Raw genomic sequence first — 18749 nt, 5'->3', positions numbered from 1 at the left:
TTGTCGCCAGCCAGTAATAGATTACATTGTCGCCAGCCAGTAATAGATTACATTGTCGCCAGCCAGTAATAGATTACATTGTCGTCGGCCAGTAATAGATTACATTGTCACCGGCCAGTAATAGATTACATTGTCACTGGCCAGTAATAGATTACATTGTCACTGGCCAGTAATGGATTACATTGTCACTGACCAGTAATGGATTACATTGTCACTGACCAGTAATGGATTACATTGTCACTGACCAGTAATGGATTACATTGTCGCCGGCCAGTAATAGATTACACTGTCACTGACCAGTAATAGATTACATTGTCACCGACCAGTAATAGATTACATTGTCACTGACCAGTAATAGATTACATTGTCACTGACCAGTAATAGATTACATTGTCACTGACCAGTAATAGATTACATTGTCACTGACCAGTAATGGATTACATTGTCGCCAGCCAGTAATAGATTACATTGTCGCCAGCCAGTAATAGATTACATTGTCGCCGGCCAGTAATAGATTACATTGTCGTCGGCCAGTAATAGATTACATTGTCACTGGCCAGTAATAGATTACATTGTCACTGGCCAGTAATAGATTACATTGTCACTGGCCAGTAATAGATTACATTGTCACTGACCAGTAATGGATTACATTGTCACTGACCAGCAATGGATTACATTGTCACTGACCAGTAATGGATTACATTGTCACTGACCAGTAATGGATTACATTGTCACTGGCCAGTAATGGATTACATTGTCACTGACCAGTAATAGATTACATTGTCACTGACCAGTAATAGATTACATTGTCACTGACCAGTAATGGATTACATTGTCACTGACCAGTAATGGATTACATTGTCACACACAATACCCAATAATGTCAAAGTGGAATTATGTTTTTCAAAACTTTTACAAATTAATACAAAATGAAAAGCTAAAATGTCTTGAGTCAACAGTTATTCAATTCAATTGTTATTGCCTAAATAAGTGAATGGGTAAAATGTGCTTAATAAATCACCCTGTGTGCAGTAATAGTGTTGAGCATGATTTTTGAATGACTACCTCATCTCGGTACTCCACACATCTGTAGGGTCCCTCAGTCGAGCAGTGAATTTCAAACACAGATTCAACCAGAAAGACCAGGGAGGTTTTCCATTGCCTCACAAAGAAGGGCACCTATTGGTAGATACAGATTTTTTTTTTAAAGCAGACATTGAATATCCCTTTGAGCATAGTGACATTATTAATTACACTTTGGATGGTGTATCAATACACCGAGTCACTACAAAGATACAGGCGTCCTTCCTAACTTAGTTTCCGGAGAGGAAGGAAACCACTTAGGGATTTCACCATGAGGCCAATGGTGACTTTGAAACAGTTACAGAGTTTAATGGCTGTGATAGGAGAAAACTGAGGATGGATCAACAACATTGTAGTCACACCACAATTACTAACCTAAATGACAGTGAAAAGAAGGAAACCTGTTCATAATAAAATATTCCAAAACATGCATCCTGTTTGCAACAAGGCACTAAAGTAATAATGCAAAAAATGTGGCAAAGAAATTACCTTTTTGTCCTGAATATAAAGTGTTAGGTTTGGGGAAAATCCAATACAACACATTACTGAGTACCACTCTCCATATTTTCAAGCATAGATATGGCTGCATCATGTTATGGGTATGCTTGTTATCATTAAGGACGGGGGAGTTTTTCAGGATAAAAAAGAAACAGAATGGAGCTAAGCACAGGCAAAATCAGTCGGCTTTCCACCAGACACTGGGAGAAGAATTCACCTTTCAGCAGGACAATGACCTAAAACACAAGGCCAAGTATACACTGGATTTTCTTACCAAGAAGACAGTGAAGAAGAGTCGTGTAAACGCCAGCTGAGAGGCACTTAGGAAGTCCGCTACTGAATCACACACCATCACAGAATACAGTAATAATCAGTGTGTCCTCAGCCTCGGCGCCTCCAGTCAAACACTATCAACATATTTGAGAACAATCCATAACATTCTACCCGCACCTTGCACTAACACTGGCAGATTGTGTATTACAGAAAGGGAAAATATAACAAATGCTAAACATGAACTTTATTCACAGTACACACACACACACACACACACACACACACACACACACACACACACACACGTGTGCTGGCATTCGATCTTGTGACCAGCTGCTCTTCAGCCACACACAGAGTAAGGAAGTAACACGTAATCAATATGTCTACATGTTTGTTCCCCGTGTGAGGATATTCCATAGTAATGACCCTCTCTGACCCCCAGGGCGCTGGCTGACATGGGTAAGGATGGGAAGATGGACAGGTTGGAGTTCTCCATCTCTATGAAGCTCATTAAGCTCAAACTGCAGGGCACGCCCCTTCTCTCAACTTTACCAATCATCATGAAGCAACCGCCAGTGCCCGCCCCTAACCCCTCCTCTACGGACGCCATGTCCACCTCGCGCTACGGTACTTTTAAACAGACACACGGACACATTGATTTGATTTGATTTGACATGCGTAGACTTCTCTTCTGTTCTCAGTATGTCTGTCGATGCTTCATCTTAATATTTATTCTGTCTCTTTAATGTTGTGTGTCTCTCCAGGAACGGGTTCCGTGCCAAACCTATCTATGATGCCCGGAGGCATCGCCATGCTCACCCCTAACCTCTCACCCATGACACCTATGAGCGGCCTCACCCCCATGATCCCAACAGCTACAGGCATGGCCCCCCTGGTTTCCACGTCAACGATGCCCATTCCCTTGCTGCCGTCCATTGGCAGCCCCGCTTTGCCCAACGGCACTATGGGTATTCTACAGCAATTCCCACCAGGGTACATGGGGACAGGTAAGAGGAGGACCGTCTCTGTCTCTGTATGTCTCTCTGTGTCTCTGTATGTCTCTGTATGTCTCTCTCTGTCTGTCTCTCTCTGTCTCTGTATGTCTCTCTCTCTCTCTCTGTATGTCTCTCTCTGTCTCTGTATGTCTCTCTCTCTGTCTCTGTATGTGTCTCTGTGTCTCTCTTTATGTGTCTCTGTGTCTCTGTATGTGTTTCTGTATGTGTCTCTGTGTCTCTGTATGTCTCTCTCTGTCTCTGTATGTCTCTCTCTCTGTCTCTGTATGTGTCTCTGTGTCTCTCTTTATGTGTCTCTGTGTCTCTGTATGTGTCTCTGTGTCTCTGTCTCTGTATGTCTCTCTCTTTGTCTCTGTATGTGTCTCTGTGTCTCTCTTCATGTGTCTCTGTGTCTCTCTCTGTGTCTCTGTATGTGTCTCTGTGTCTCTCTCTGTGTCTCTGTATGTGTCTCTGTGTCTCTCTCTGTGTCTCTGTATGTGTCTCTCTGTCTCTGTATGTCTCTCTCTTTGTCTCTGTATGTGTCTCTGTGTCTCTCTTCATGTGTCTCTGTGTCTCTCTCTGTGTCTCTCTTCATGTGTCTCTGTGTCTCTCTCTGTGTCTCTCTCTGTGTCTCTGTATGTGTCTCTGTGTCTCTCTCTGTGTCTCTCTTCATGTCTCTCTGTGTCTCCATGTGTCTCTGTGTCTCTCTCTGTGTCTCTCTCTGTGTCTCTGTATGTGTCTCTGTGTCTCTGTATGTGTCTCTCTCTCTCATCAGTGGTTTTCAGCAGGTGTGCTGCAAAAACGTTCCCTCATCTTATACACCCGGTTGATTAGATTTGGGGAGCACCAGTGTCTCCTAAAAACAGCATCATACATTGAACTCATCTTTTATCGAAGTTTCAGGCAGTTGTTACAGTTGTATAATTTATTTTTTAAGTCATTTTGATCATTTATTTCACCTGTGAGAATCGTAAGCACTGATCAGGCTGAGCTGTACCTCTGTCACAGAGACAAAAGGAGCATGGTTTTAAAATGTAGAAACTCGCTTGTCTCAAACTGTTGAAAAGTAATGACCCATATTTAACAGAGCTGCATTTCTATCCATCTCGTATTCACAGGACACTTTTAAAGGGGTACACACATTCATCATGATGAGTAAGGAACTATGAAAATAATGAGTTTATTAAAAATGGTTTATTATTTTATTATGGATCAGGGTCCTCAGGAAAATGTAGGTGTGCAGCACTGGTCTTTATTTCATCAAGGTGTGTCATGGTTCAATGAAGGTTGGGAACCAGTGCTCTATATTTCATACATGAAGTACTGTTAGCTCCAATGGCAATACCTTAACAAGGCCCGGGGAGCAGTCTGTCTAGAAAGGAAATGAGAGGAAGTGCTGTGTCACCAGGCTCTACTGAGTGGACATCATGCTGTATTTGTAATGTAACCATACAATGTTAATATAAATGGACTTCATAAGGAACTCAATCAACGTGTGTGTCCAGGCATGTCTCTCTCTGCACCGTACGTATCCTCTCCCCTGGGTCTCTCTGCACCGTACGTATCCTCTCCCCTGGGTCTCTCTGCACCGTACGTATCCTCTCCCCTGGGTCTCTCTGCACCGTACGTATCCTCTCCCCTGGGTCTCTCTGCACCGTACGTATCCTCTCCCCTGGGTCTCTCTCCTGGGATCAACAAAGCTACATCACTGTTGGACTCAAGCAGGTAACACAGCCACACACACAGCCACACACACACACACACACACACACACATACACTCAAAATAGAATCAGACTCTGATCTCTACTCATTTAGATGCCAATGGACTATTTCTATAACTCCATTATATGATCCCTTTCTCCCTCTACCTCCATCCCTTTCTCTCTCTTCCTCCATCCCTTTCTCTCTCTACCTCCATCCCTTTCTCTCTCTACCTCCATCCCTTTCTCTCTCATCCCCTCTCCCTCCATCCCCTCTCCCTCTATCCCCCTCTCCCTCATCCCTCTCTCCCTCTATCCCTCTCTCCCTCTATCCCCTCTCCCTCCATCCCCCTCTCCCTCCATCCCCCTCTCCCTCTATCCCCCTCTCCCTCCATCCCTCTCTCCCTCATCCCTCTCTCCCTCCATCTCTCTCTCCCTCCATCTCTCTCTTCCTCCATCTCTCTCTCCCTCCCTCTGTCCCCCTCTCCCTCCATCTCTCTCCCTCCCTCTGTCCCCCTCTCCCTCCGTCCCCCTCTCCCTCCGTCTCTCTCTCCCTCCATCTCTCTCTCCCCTCCTCTCTCTCTCTCCATCCCTCTCTCCCTCCATCCCTCTCTCCCTCCATCCCTCTCTCCCTCCATCCCTCTCTCCCTCCATCCCTCTCTCCCTCCATCTCCCTCCATCTCTCTCTCTCCCTCCATCTCCCCCTCTCCCTCTGTCCCCCTCTCCCTCTGTCCCCCTCTCCCTCCATCTCTCTCTCCCTCCATCTCTCTCTCTCCCTCTGTCCCCCTCTACCTCCATCTCTCTCTCTCCCTCCGTCCCCCTCTACCTCCACCCCCTCTCCCTCATCCCCCTCTACCTCTATCCCCCTCTACCTCCATCCCCCTCTACCTCTATCCCCTCTCCCTCCATCCCCTCTCCCTCCATCCCCTCCCCCCATCCCCCTCTCCCTCCCTCCATCCCCCTCTCCCTCCCTCCCTCCGTCCCCCTCTCTCCTCCCTCCGTCCCCCTCTCCCCTCCCTCCACCCCCTCTCTCTCCCTCCCTCTCTCTCCATCCCTCTCTCCATCCCTCTCTCTCTCCATCCCTCTCTCTCATCCCTCTCTACCTCCATCCCTCTCTCCCTCCATCCCTCTCTCTCTCCATCCCTCTCTCTCCATCCAACCCTCTATCTCTATCCCTCCTTCTCTACCTCCATCCCTCTCTACCTCCATCCCTCTCTCTCCCTCTCTCTCCATCCCTCTCTCTCTCCATCTCTCTCTCGCCATCTCTGGTCCCTAGCTCCAACTCGTCCTCCACCACCTCCCTGGCAGGTAGTTCTCTGAAGACCGCTCCCTCTGACTGGGCCGTGCCTCACGCCTCGCGTCTCAAATACAGACAGCAGTTTAACAGCCTGGACAAGCACATGCCGGGATACCTCACGGGTGGGTGCTGCTGGGAAATGTAGGCAAACAGATGAGCGGCAGTCCAAGGGTCGCTAGGTAATGTAGTTTACCTCAGACATGTATAGGTAATGTAGTTTACCTCACAGTCAGGTATAGGTAATGTAGTTTACCTCAGTCAGGTATAGGTAATGTAGTTTACCTCACAGTCAGGTATAGGTAATGTAGTTTACCTCACAGTCAGGTATAGGTAATGTAGTTTACCTCACAGTCAGGTATAGGTAATGTAGTTTACCTCAGTCAGGTATTGGTTAATGTAGTTTACCTCAGACATGTATAGGTAGCGTAGTTTACCTCAGACATGTACAGGTAATGTAGTTTACCTCACAGTCAGGTATAGGTAATGCAGCTAACCCCACTGACAGGTATATGTAATTTAGTTTACCTCACAGTCAAGTATAGGTAATGCAGTTTACCTCACATGCATGTATGGGCAATGCAGTTTACCTCAGTCAGGTATAGGTAATGTAGTTTACCTCAGTCAGGTATAGGTAATGTAGTTTACCTCACAGTCAGGTATAGGTAATGTAGTTTTCATCAGAAATGTATAGGTAATGTAGTTTACCTCACAGTCAGGTATAGGTAATGTAGTTTACCGCAGTCAGGTATAGGTAATGCAGTTTACCTCACAGACATGTATAGATAATGCAGTTTACCTCACATACATGTATGGATAATGTAGTTTACCGCAGTCAGGTATAGGTAATGCAGTTTACCACAGACACGTATAGGTAATGTAGTTTACCACAGACATGTATAGGTAATGCAGTTTACCTCACATACATGTATGGGTAATGTAGTTTACCACATACACGTATAGGTAATGTAGTTTACCACAGAAATGTATAGGTAATGTAGTTTACCACAGAAATGTATGGGTAATGTAGTTTACCTCAGACATGTATGGGTAATGTAGTTTACCTCACAGACAGGTGGGTCACTGGATATTACAGCTATATGAGAGATGGTTGATGTAAATGAAGCCGTTAGCTTGGTGGAAGAAACGGAAGAAGGAAGAAACTACAGCAGACTATTGAAGGTACTCTGCAGTCTGAAATGTCATGTGTTTTGGTCTACATCCATTGGCCAGTTTATTAGGCACAGTAAGGTACCTAATTGTTACACAGAAATTATTTAGGTATTGAGATAAAAATGGCTGACCTTTTTAAGATGCACCTTGTGATAGGTTGATAGAATTGCATTCTGGGTCTTTAAAAAAAAAAAAAAAAAAAAATTTTTACTGGCAAATTCAATCAATCAAGGTTATGCCAAAAGGCTACAAGTGAAGTCATTTATTTCAGTTATGAGAAATGGACTGAGGTTGCTTTGTTCTGTGTGTTTCAGGTCCGCAAGTGAGGAATGCCATGGCAACCACTCTGCTCACTCATACACAGCTGGCCACCATCTGGTGAGTACGCCTTCATCATCATCATCATCATCATCAACTTGTACCTGTATAAGAACGTTTGACCACAGTAATGTGTGTGTGTGTGTGTGTGTGTGTGTGTGTGTGTGTCAGGTCCCTGGCTGATGTAGATAAGGATGGGACGCTAAGAGGAGAGGAGTTTATTCTGGCCATGCATCTAGTGGACGTGGCCAAGACCGGACGACCCTTACCACACACACTACCGACAGATCTAATTCCACCATCTGAGAGGTACACACACACACACACACACACACACACACACACACACACACACACACACACACACACACTACCAACATATCTACTACCACCATCAGAGAGGTACACACACACACACACACACACACACACACACACACACACACACACACACACACACACACACACTACCAACAGATCTACTACCACCATCAGAGATACACACACTCACCCTCGCTGCTTCTTGTAGGGGTTCTGTAAATGGGACCAGTTTGTCTCTCTATGCTGGCATCACAGAAGAACTGGAGGCTGAGCCACCACAGAAAACCAAAAACAACCGTACGTACACACACTCTCACACACACTCTCACTCACACACTCTCATACTCTCACTTACACTCTCTCTCTGTCTCTGTCTGTTTGTCTGTCTGTCTGTTTGTCTGTCTCTGTTTGTCTGTCTCTCTGTTTGTCTGTCTCTCTGTTTGTCTCTCTGTTTGTCTGTCTCTCTGTTTGTCTCTCTGTTTGTCTCTCTGTTTGTCTGTCTGTCTGTCTGTCTCTGTTTTTCTGTCTGTCTCTGTTTTTCTGTCTGTCTGTCTGTCTCTGTTTTTCTGTCTGTCTGTCTGTCTCTGTTTTTCTGTCTGTCTGTCTGTCTGTCTGTCTGTCTGTCTGTCTGTCTGTCTGTCTGTCTGTCTGTCTGTCTGTCTGTCTGTCTGTCTGTCTGTCTGTCTGTCTCTGTTTGTTTGTCTGTCTGTCTGTCTCTCTCTGTCTGTCTCTCTCTCTGTCTCTTTCTCTCTCATTCCCTCTCTCGTTCTTTCTCTCTCGCTCTCTCCATCCCTCTCTCTTTCACAGTGTCGTTTGAGGATAAGTTCAAGGCCAACCTGGAGCGAGGGAACGCAGAGCTGGAGAAAAGAAGACAGGCTCTGCAGGATGCACAGAGGAGAGAGGATGAGAAACGCCAGCAGAAGGAGACGGAGGAACGAGAGAGGAGAGAGAGAGAGGTCAGGGAGCAAGAGGAGAGGAGGAGGAAGGAGGAAGAGAGGAAGATGGAGCGGCAGAGGGAGATGGAGAGACAGGAAGAGGAGGAGAGGCTGAAGGAGATGGAGAGAAAAGAGGTGAAGAGGCGCGTTCTTTCAGGCATTCGGGTGGGTCGAGCCCTGAATGCTGATTGGCTGTCAGCTGTGGTATATCAGACCGTATACCACGGGTATGACAAAACATTTATTTTGACTGCTCTAACTACGTTGGTAACCAGTTTATAATAGCAGTAAGGCACCTCGGGTGTTTGCGTCGTGCCTAAGAACAGTCGTTAGCCGTGGCTATTTGGCCATATACCAAACCCTCGCGGTCCTTATTGTTTAAGTATGAGTGAGTCCGTCCGTGTGTGTGTCCCCCAGGCGGCGCAGCGTGAGCTGGAGCTCCAGAGGAAGGAGGAGCTGGAGAGGAGGAGGAGAGGAGAGCTGCAGCGCCAGAAGAGTCAGGAACAGGAAGACGTCAGCCAACTAAAGGCCAGGAAGAGGAGTCTGGAGATGGAGTTGGAGGCTGTGGTGAGACTCACACATATATTTGACATTTGACTCTCTTATCCAGAGCCACTTAGAGAAGCAGTTAGGGTTAAGTGTCTTGCTCGAGGTCACTTCGACACATTTTTCCATCAAGTCGGCTCGGAGAATCAGACCAGTGACCTTTCGGTTGCTGGCCCAACACTCTTAACCGCTAGGCTACCTGCCTCCCTACACACACGCATGGACAGAGACTACACACACTACACACACACTACACACACACTATACACACACTAGACACACACTACACACACTATATATACACACTACCCTTCAAAAGATCATTAGAAAACCGTATGTCTCTCTCTCTCTCTCAGCATAACAAACGCAGACAGATCTCTGAGCGGCTGTATGTCTCTCTCTCCCAGGGTAACGAACACAGACAGATCTCTGAGCGGCTGTATGTCTCTCTCTCCCAGGGTAACAAACACAGACAGATCTCTGAGCGGCTGCGGGATGCTCAGAGTAGAAGGAAGGTGCAACGCAGTGAGCTGGAGCTGGCCAATCAGAGACGAGACACAGCCAGACAGGATATCAACTCCCTGCAGAGACAACTAGAGGTGTGTCTCTGTCTCTCTGTCTCTGTCAGCTCTGTCTCTGTCTGGCCCCTCCTAATGATGCATCTACTGCTCCTGTGCCTCAGGAGAACCAGAGGAAGCTGTCCCAGCTGACTCCAGAACAGCAGAGACTCAGTGACAAACTGAAGGACATGGCCCTCAACAACCTGCCAGGTACTGACTGAGACTGGGGCTAAGTTTGGCTGGGGTGTAGGCTATACTAGGGTGTATGGATGGGGTGTAGGGCTATGCTAGGGTGTATAGGTGGGGTAGAGGGCTATGCTAGGGTGTATAGGTGGGGTGTAGGCTATACTAGGGTATATGGGTGGGGTGTACAGTTGGACTGGGGTATATTATAGGGCTATATTAGGCCATGTTCTAGATTCAATCAAACATGATTGAATTGGGCTCTCATGTCTGAACACATACAGTGCCTTCAGAAAGTATTCATACCCCTTGACTTATTCCACATTTTGTTGAACCAGCCTGAATGTTTTTTCTCTCACTCATCTAAACACAACACCCCGTAATGACAAAGTGAAAACATGTTTATAGAAATGTTTGCAAATTTATTGAAATTAAATACCGTATTATATCTAATTGACATAAGTATTTACATTCTTCAGTCAATACTTAGGCGTCGATTACAGCTTTGAGTCGTCTATCAGCTTCACACGTCTGGATTTGGCAGATTTTCTCAAGCTCTGTTAAGTTAAATGGGGAGCGGCGGTGAACAGCAATCTTCAAGTCTTTCCACAGATTTTCAATGTGATTCAAGTCTGTGCTTTGGCTGGGCCAGTCAAGGACTTTAACATTCTTGTTCCGAAGGCATTCCAGTGTTTCTTTGGCTGTATGCTTGGGGTAATTGTCCTGTTGGAATGTAAATCTTCGCCCCCCCAGTCTATGGTCGTTTGCAAGTTCTAGTCAAGAATTTGCCTGTATTTGGCTCCATTCATTGTGCCCTCTATCCTTACCAGTCTCCTTGTCGCTGAAAAGCATCCCCATAACATGATGCTGCCACCACCATGCTTCACGGCAGGGATGATCTCTGCCTGGTTTTCTCCAGACATGGCTCTTTGCATTCAGGCCAACATTTTTTGTCTCATCAGATCACTGAATCTTTTGCCTAATGCTCTGAGTCTTTTTGCCTTTTTGTAAACTCCTAGGCATGCTGTCATGTGCCGCCTTCTCACGATGGGCTTCCGTCTGGCCACTCTCCCAGAAAGCCCAGATTGGTGAAGTGCTATAGAGACTGTTGTCCTTCTGGCAGATTCTCCCATCGCAGCCAAAAAACTCTGTAGTTCTGTCAGAGTGGTCATTGGGTTCTGGGTCACCTCCCTTACAAAGGTCCTTCTTGCCCGGTTGCTCAGTTTGGTTGGACGGCCAGCTCCAGGCACAGTCTGGATAATTCCAATTTCCCAACGACGGAGACCGCTGTGCTCTTGGAATCTTTCAACACTAGAAATAGTTTTTTTTTTCACCCTTCCCTAGATATATGCCTAATTTTTCACCCTTCTCCAGATATATGCCTAATTTTTGATATATGAATTTTTCAACACCTAGAAATAATTTTTCACCCATCCCCAGATATTTTTTCTTTCACCCCCCAGATCCCCTTTCAGATATATGCCTAATTTTTCACCGTTCCCCAGATATATGCCTCATCACAATTATATCTCAGGAGTTCTCCGGACAGTTCCTTGGAATATTGGTAAATTTGATATTTACACAGAATGTTTTCACTTTGTCGTTCTAGGGTATTGTGTGTTGATGGGTAAAAAACACAACAAAAATGTGGAACAAGTCAAGAAGTGTGAATACTTTCTGATGGCACTGTAGAGAGTGTTACTAAACATTCCCCTCCTGTCACTCGCTGGGTTGTAAACTCGTCTTCCTGCTGTACCCAGTCTCCACCATATCCACTCTCAAACGTAGCACCAGCGAGAAGGACGGAGCCTGTCGTGACCTGAAGCAACAGCTGGATGCTCTGGAGAAAGAGACGGCTGCTAAACTGGCTGACATGGATCATTACCTGAAGGACATACAGGTACGTACAGACCAGTGCAGCTCAGCTGGTTGTCTACGCCAAAGCCTCAGTTCCTTTTAACACTCACTCTAGTCACTCGCTCAAATGTTGTGGTAAAATGTTGAAGTATAACAGTCTACCTGTATTAAAGTGAATATATGACAGGGCTTTCCAACCCTGTTCCTGGAGAGCTACCGTCCTGTAGGTTTTAACTCCAACCCTGTTCCTGGAGAGCTACCCTCCTGTAGGTTTTAACTCCAACCCTGTTCCTGGAGAGCTACCCTCCTGTAGGTTTTAACTCCAACCCTGTTCCTGGAGAGCTACCCTCCTGTAGGTTTTAACTCCAACCCTGTTCCTGGAGAGCTACTCTCCTGTAGGTTTTAACTCCAACCCTGTCCCTGGAGAGCTACCCTCCTGTAGGTTTTAACTCCAACCCTGTTCCTGGAGAGCTACTGTCCTGAAGGTTTTAACTCCAACCCTGTTCCTGGAGAGCTACCCTCCTGAAGGTTTTAACTCCAACCCTGTTCCTGGAGAGCTACCCTCCTGTAGGTTTTAACTCCAACCCTGTTCCTGGAGAGCTACCCTCCTGAAGGTTTTAACTCCAACCCTGTTCCTGGAGAGCTACCCTCCTGTAGGTTTTTACTCCAACCCTGTTCCTGGAGAGCTACCCTCCTGAAGGTTTTAACTCCAACCCTGTTCCTGGAGAGCTACCGTCCTGTAGGTTTTAACTCCAACCCTGTTCCTGGAGAGCTACCGTCCTGAAGGTTTTAACTCCAACCCTGTTCCTGGAGAGCTACCCTCCTGTAGGTTTTAACTCCAACCCTGTTCCTGGAGAGCTACCGTCCTGAAGGTTTTAACTCCAACCCTGTTCCTGGAGAGCTACCCTCCTGTAGGTTTTAACTCCAACCCTGTTCCTGGAGAGCTACCCTCCTGTAGGTTTTAACTCCAACCCTGTTCCTGGAGAGCTACCCTCCTGTAGGTTTTAACTCCAACCCTGTTCCTGGAGAGCTACCCTCCTGTAGGTTTTAACTCCAACCCTGTTCCTGGAGAGCTACCCTCCTGTAGGTTTTCAATCCAACCCTGTTCCTGGAGAGCTACCCTCCTGTAGGTTTTTACTCCAACCTTGTTCCTGGAGAGCTACCCTCCTGAAGGTTTTAACTCCAACCCTGTTCCTGGAGAGCTACCCTCCTGAAGGTTTTAACTCCAACCCTGTTCCTGGAGAGCTACCGTCCTGAAGGTTTTAACTCCAACCCTGTTCCTGGAGAGCTACCGTCCTGAAGGTTTTAACTCCAACCCTGTTCCTGGAGAGCTACCCTCCTGAAGGTTTTAACTCCAACCCTGTTCCTGGAGAGCTACCCTCCTGAAGGTTTTAACTCCAACCCTGTTCCTGGAGAGCTACCCTTCTGAAGGTTTTAACTCCAACCCTGTTCCTGGAGAGCTACCCTCCTGAAGGTTTTAACTCCAACCCTGTTCCTGGAGAGCTACCCTCTGTAGGTTTTTACTCCAACCCTGTTCCTGGAGAGCTACCCTCCTGTAGGTTTTTACTCCAACCCTGTTCCTGGAGAGCTACCTCCTGTTTTTAACTCCAACCCTGTTCCTGGAGAGCTACCCTCCTGTAGGTTTTTACTCCAACCCTGTTCCTGGAGAGCTACCCTCCTGAAGGTTTTAACTCCAACCCTGTTCCTGGAGAGCTACCCTCCTGAAGGTTTTAACTCCAACCTTGTTCCTGGAGAGCTACCCTCCTGTAGGTTTTAACTCCAACCCTGTTCCTGGAGAGCTACCCTCCTGAAGGTTTTCAATCCAACTCTGTTCCTGGAGAGCTACCCTCCTGTAGGTTTTTACTCCAACCCTGTTCCTGGAGAGCTACCCTCCTGTAGGTTTTCAATCCAACCCTGTTCCTGGAGAGCTACCCTCCTGTAGGTTTTTACTCCAACCTTGTTCCTGGAGAGCTACCCTCCTGAAGGTTTTAACTCCAACCCTGTTCCTGGAGAGCTACCCTCCTGAAGGTTTTAACTCCAACCTTGTTCCTGGAGAGCTACCCTCCTGTAGGTTTTCACTCCAACCCTGTTCCTGGAGAGCTACCCTCCTGAAGGTTTTCACTCCAACTCTGTTCCTGGAGAGCTACCCTCCTGTAGGTTTTCACTCCAACCTTGTTCCTGGCGAGTTACCCTCCTGAAGGTTTTAACTCCAACCCTGTTCCTGGAGAGTTACCTTGTTCCTGGAGAGCTACCCTCCTGTAGGTTTTTACTCTAACCCTGTTCCTGGAGAGCTACCCTTCTGTAGGTTTTAACTCCAACCCTGTTCCTGGAGAGCTACCCTCCTGAAGGTTTTAACTCCAACCCTGTTCCTGGAGAGCTACCCTCCTGTAGGTTTTAACTCCAACCCTGTTCCTGGAGAGCTACCCTCCTGTAGGTTTTTACTCCAACCCTGTTCCTGGAGAGCTACCCTCCTGAAGGTTTTAACTCCAACCCTGTTCCTGGAGAGCTACCCTCCTGTAGGTTTTCAATCCAACCCTGTTCCTGGAGAGCTACCCTCCTGTAGGTTTTAACTCCAACCCTGTTCCTGGAGAGCTACCCTCCTGAAGGTTTTAACTCCAACCCTGTTCCTGGAGAGCTACCCTCCTGAAGGTTTTAACTCCAACCCTGTTCCTGGAGAGCTACCCTCCTGAAGGTTTTAACTCCAACCTGTTCCTGGAGAGCTACCCTCCTGAAGGTTTTAACTCCAACCCTGTTCCTGGAGAGCTACCCTCCTGAAGGTTTTCAATCCAACTCTGTTCCTGGAGAGCTACCCTCCTGTAGGTTTTCACTCCAACCCTGTTCCTGGAGAGCTACCCTCCTGAAGGTTTTAACTCCAACTCTGTTCCTGGAGAGCTACCCTCCTAGGTTTTCACTTTGTTCCTGGAGAGCTACCCTCCTGAAGGTTTTAACTCCAACCCTGTTCCTGGAGAGTTACCTTGTTCCTGGAGAGCTACCCTCCTGTAGGTTTTTACTCTAACCCTGTTCCTGGAGAGCTACCCTTCTGTAGGTTTTAACTCCAACCCTGTTCCTGGAGAGCTACCCTCCTGAAGGTTTTAACTCCAACCCTGTTCCTGGAGAGCTACCCTCCTGTAGGTTTTCACTCCAACCCTGTTCCTGGAGAGCTACCGTCCTGAAGGTTTTAACTCCAACCCTGTTCCTGGAGAGCTACCCTCCTGTAGGTTTTTACTCCAACCCTGTTCCTGGAGAGCTACCCTCCTGTAGGTTTTAACTCCAACCCTGTTCCTGGAGAGCTACCCTCCTGAAGGTTTTAACTCCAACCCTGTTCCTGGAGAGCTACCCTCCTGTAGGTTTTCACTCCAACCCTGTTCCTGGAGAGCTACCCTCCTGTAGGTTTTTACTCCAACCCTGTTCCTGGAGAGCTACCCTCCTGAAGGTTTTAACTCCAACCCTGTTGCTGGAGAGCTACCCTCCTGTAGGTTTTCAATCCAACCCTGTTCCTGGAGAGCTACCCTCCTGTAGGTTTTTACTCCAACCCTGTTCCTGGAGAGCTACCCTCCTGAAGGTTTTAACTCCAACCCTGTTCCTGGAGAGCTACCCTCCTGTAGGTTTTCAATCCAACCCTGTTCCTGGAGAGCTACCCTCCTGTAGGTTTGTACTCCAACCTTGTTCCTGGAGAGCTACCCTCCTGAAGGTTTTAACTCCAACCCTGTTCCTGGAGACCTACCCTCCTGAAGGTTTTAACTCCAGCCCTGTTCCTGGAGAGCTACCCTCCTGTAGGTTTTCACTCCAACCCTGTTCCTGGAGAGCTACCCTCCTGAAGGTTTTCACTCCAACTCTGTTCCTGGAGAGCAACCCTCCTGTAGGTTTTCACTCCAACCTTGTTCCTGGCGAGTTACCCTCCTGAAGGTTTTAACTCCAACCCTGTTCCTGGAGAGTTACCTTGTTCCTGGAGAGCTACCCTCCTGTAGGTTTTTACTCTAACCCTGTTCCTGGAGAGTTACCCTCCTGTAGGTTTTTACTCCAACCCTGTTCCTGGAGAGATATCCTCCTGCGGTTGGAACCAAAAATCTTACATTTGGACTCATCAGACCAAAGGACAGATTTCCACCGGTCTAATGCACATTGCTCGTGTTTCTTGGCCCAAGCAAGTGGTTTCTTTGCAGCAATTCAACCACGAAGGCCTGATTCATGCAGTCTCATCTGAACAGTTCATGTTGAGATGTGTCTGTTACTTGAACTCTGTGAAGAATTTATTTGGGCTGCAATCTGAGGCTGGTAACTCTAATGAACTTATCCTCTGCAGCAGAGGTAACTCTGGGTCTTCCATTCCTGTGGCGGTCCTCACGAGAGCCAGTTTCTTCATAGCGCTTGATGGTTTTTGCGACTGCACTTTAAGAAATGTCCTGGATTGACTGACCTTCATGTCTTAATGATGGACTGTCGTTTCTCTTTGCTTATTTGAGCTGTTCTTGCCATAATATGGACTTGGTCTTTTACTAAATAGGTATTTTACTAAATAGGGCTATCTTCTCTATACCACCCCTATCTTGTCACAACACAACTGATTGGCTCTAACGCATTAAGAAGGAAACAAATTCTACGAATTAACTTTTAACAAGGCACAGCTTTAAATTGAAATAGATTCCAGGTGATTACCTCATGAAGCTGGTTGAGAGAATGGCAAGAGTGTGCAAAGCTGTCATCAAGGCAAAGGGTTGCTACTTTGAAGAATCTCAAATATAAAATATATTTTGATTTGTTTAACACTTTTTTGGGGGGTCTCTACATGTTTCTATACGTGTCATTTTATAGTTTTGATGTCTTCACTATTATTCTACAATGTAGTAAAAAATAAAGAAAAACCCTTGAATGAGTCGGTGTGTCCAAACAGTTCTGACTGGTACAGTACTGTACTATATATATATTTCTCTCTCTCCTCTCTTGGTGTCTAAACCACTCCGAGTTGTCCAACCCTCTCATCCCAGTGCTCGCTGTGCCATCCTGTTAGATCCTTTGCTGTTACCAGTTAATAAAAGAAGTGTAGTGTAAATGTAATAGATCGTGTTGTGATTCTGAATGTGTGACCGTGTTAGTATGTGGTGAAATGTGCCCTCTTGTTGATGTGGTAACATCAGGAACTGAGAGAGAACCAGCGGAAGCAGCATTCGGCTCTGGATAAACTACGGAGCATCAAAGAGGACAAAGGGAGAGAACTGGAGAGACAGAGAGAGCAGCAGGAGGAGAGGAAGAGGAGGGAGGAGGAGAGGAAGAGGAGGGAGGAGGAGAGGAAGAGGAGGGAGGAGGAGGAGGAGAGGAGAGAGGAGGAGGAGGCCAAAAGGTGAACAGCACTCCCCTCTGCCTAACACACAGACATGCTCAAGCATTATCTGGTCTTTGACATAGGCCTGTCTGTCTTTTCCCTATCTCCTCTCTCTCTCTCTCTCTCTCTCTCTCTCTCTCTCTCCCCTCCCTCCCCAGGCGTATTAAGCTGCAGAAGGAGCGTCAGTGGCAGGAGAAGCTGAAGAGAGAGGAGGAGGAGAGACAGAGGAGGCTGCAGGAAGAGAGAGAGGCCAAACTGAGAGAGGAGGAGGAGAAGGAGACACAAGCCCGCCTCTTAGCTGCTAAAGAAAAGGTAGAACGAGAAAGCAGAGAGGAGGAGGAGAGGAGGAGACAGGAGGAAGAGGAGAGGAAGAGGAGAGAGGAGGAGAGAAGACAGGAGGAAGAGGAGAGGAAGAGGAGGGAGGAAGGGGAGAGGAAGAGGAGGGAGGAGAGGGAGGAAGAGGGGAGGAAGAGGAGGGAGGAGGAGAGGGAGGAAGAGGAGCGGAAGAGGTTAGAGGAGGAGAGGGAGGTTGAGAAGAAAAGGCAGGAAGAGGTGGAGAGCAAGAGGTGTGAGGAGGACAAGAAGAGATTGAAGAGGAAGGATGAGGAGAGGAGGAGGCAGCAGGAGGAAGAAGCGAGGAGGCTGAAAGAAGAAGCGAAGAGGAAGCTGGAGGAGGAGAGGAGGAGCAGAGAGGAGGAGGTGGCGGCGGTGCGCCAGCAGGGGCGTGCAGGGAAGACAGACATCCACGACAAACTGTTAGCCCTTCTTGGAGGTCTAGAGGAGAGGAAAGGTAAGGAGGAACCACTAGACTATTAAACTGTTCTATTAGACCTTTATTAGGATATGGAAAACTGATAGCCACGTGGTTGCTCTCGTCAATTTGAGATTATTATATGTTATGTGATTGGCTGTTCCAGGCGGTCTGAAACCCCAGGCCACAGAGCACAGGAAGTCTGCGATGCTCACTTCCTTCCGGGCGCTCTACCCTTTCACCGCTCGCAACCTGGAAGAACTCAGCTTTGAAACCGATGAGGTCATCGAGGTTAGAACCATACGGATGACAATTTATTTCTGGATTTAATTCTACACTCTGCTTCTCTGTTGTCTGACCGTTGTCTGACTGTTGTGTGCCAATTCATCTGTTTGTGTGTGTCTAGGTAGATGAGAGTACGGAGCGAGAGCAGGGTTGGCTGTACGGGAGTCGTCAGGGAAAGATGGGCTGGTTCCCAGAGAGTTATGTAGAGAGACAGTTCAAATCAGAGAGACCTGCTACTGTTACTACAACTACCACTGCTGGTGCTACTACTGCTGTTTATGCTGCTAAACAGGCCCTCAGACCACAGCTCTCCACCCCCATCAACACAGGGTAGGTTGGATAATACACACACATCGTTTCTAGTCATAGGTATTTCTCATAGGTGTGGAGCGTGTAACCTTTCCTCAACCCTGATGAGACATTGATATGGTGATTCATGTAAATACTGTACTGCTGACTGAAAAGTTCATGACCTCTGAACCTTCATGTCTTCCAGGAAACCCGGGGAAGATGCTTCTATGTCAACAGGACAGAACTCTGCCTTCACGCCTACACACGCCCCTCACCCCACCCCCTCGGAGCAGGTACAGGTAGAGGAGGAGTGGGAGGAGCCAATTGAAGCTAGGGTAGTGTTGGTTCTGTTTTTCTGTGCTCCGTT

At 47.2% G+C, this 18749-nt stretch overlaps 1 protein-coding gene across 2 annotated transcripts in view; it reads left to right on the top strand.

Moving 5' to 3' along the window:
* The window catches only part of itsn2b (intersectin 2b), a 97507-nt gene that overhangs the window by 28988 nt on the left and 49770 nt on the right, over positions 1-18749 (top strand). For both annotated transcript variants that reach the window (XM_042325193.1, XM_042325192.1), the window contains 17 exons: positions 2297-2481; positions 2619-2861; positions 4352-4571; positions 5825-5967; positions 7330-7393; positions 7505-7642; positions 7863-7951; positions 8462-8724; positions 9007-9156; positions 9594-9734; positions 9818-9905; positions 11639-11778; positions 16871-17073; positions 17214-17845; positions 17973-18097; positions 18213-18421; positions 18588-18675. In XM_042325193.1, the coding sequence (XP_042181127.1) occupies positions 2297-2481; positions 2619-2861; positions 4352-4571; positions 5825-5967; positions 7330-7393; positions 7505-7642; positions 7863-7951; positions 8462-8724; positions 9007-9156; positions 9594-9734; positions 9818-9905; positions 11639-11778; positions 16871-17073; positions 17214-17845; positions 17973-18097; positions 18213-18421; positions 18588-18675 (3121 nt within the window). The remainder of the gene's footprint in view (positions 1-2296; positions 2482-2618; positions 2862-4351; positions 4572-5824; positions 5968-7329; positions 7394-7504; positions 7643-7862; positions 7952-8461; positions 8725-9006; positions 9157-9593; positions 9735-9817; positions 9906-11638; positions 11779-16870; positions 17074-17213; positions 17846-17972; positions 18098-18212; positions 18422-18587; positions 18676-18749) is intronic.

The sequence above is a fragment of the Oncorhynchus tshawytscha genome, linkage group LG08 (genome assembly GCF_018296145.1).
Source record: "Oncorhynchus tshawytscha isolate Ot180627B linkage group LG08, Otsh_v2.0, whole genome shotgun sequence".
NCBI classification, from domain to species: domain Eukaryota; kingdom Metazoa; phylum Chordata; class Actinopteri; order Salmoniformes; family Salmonidae; genus Oncorhynchus; species Oncorhynchus tshawytscha.
Note: the sequence above shows the minus strand (reverse complement) of the source record. Positions and strands in the feature narration are given on the sequence as shown.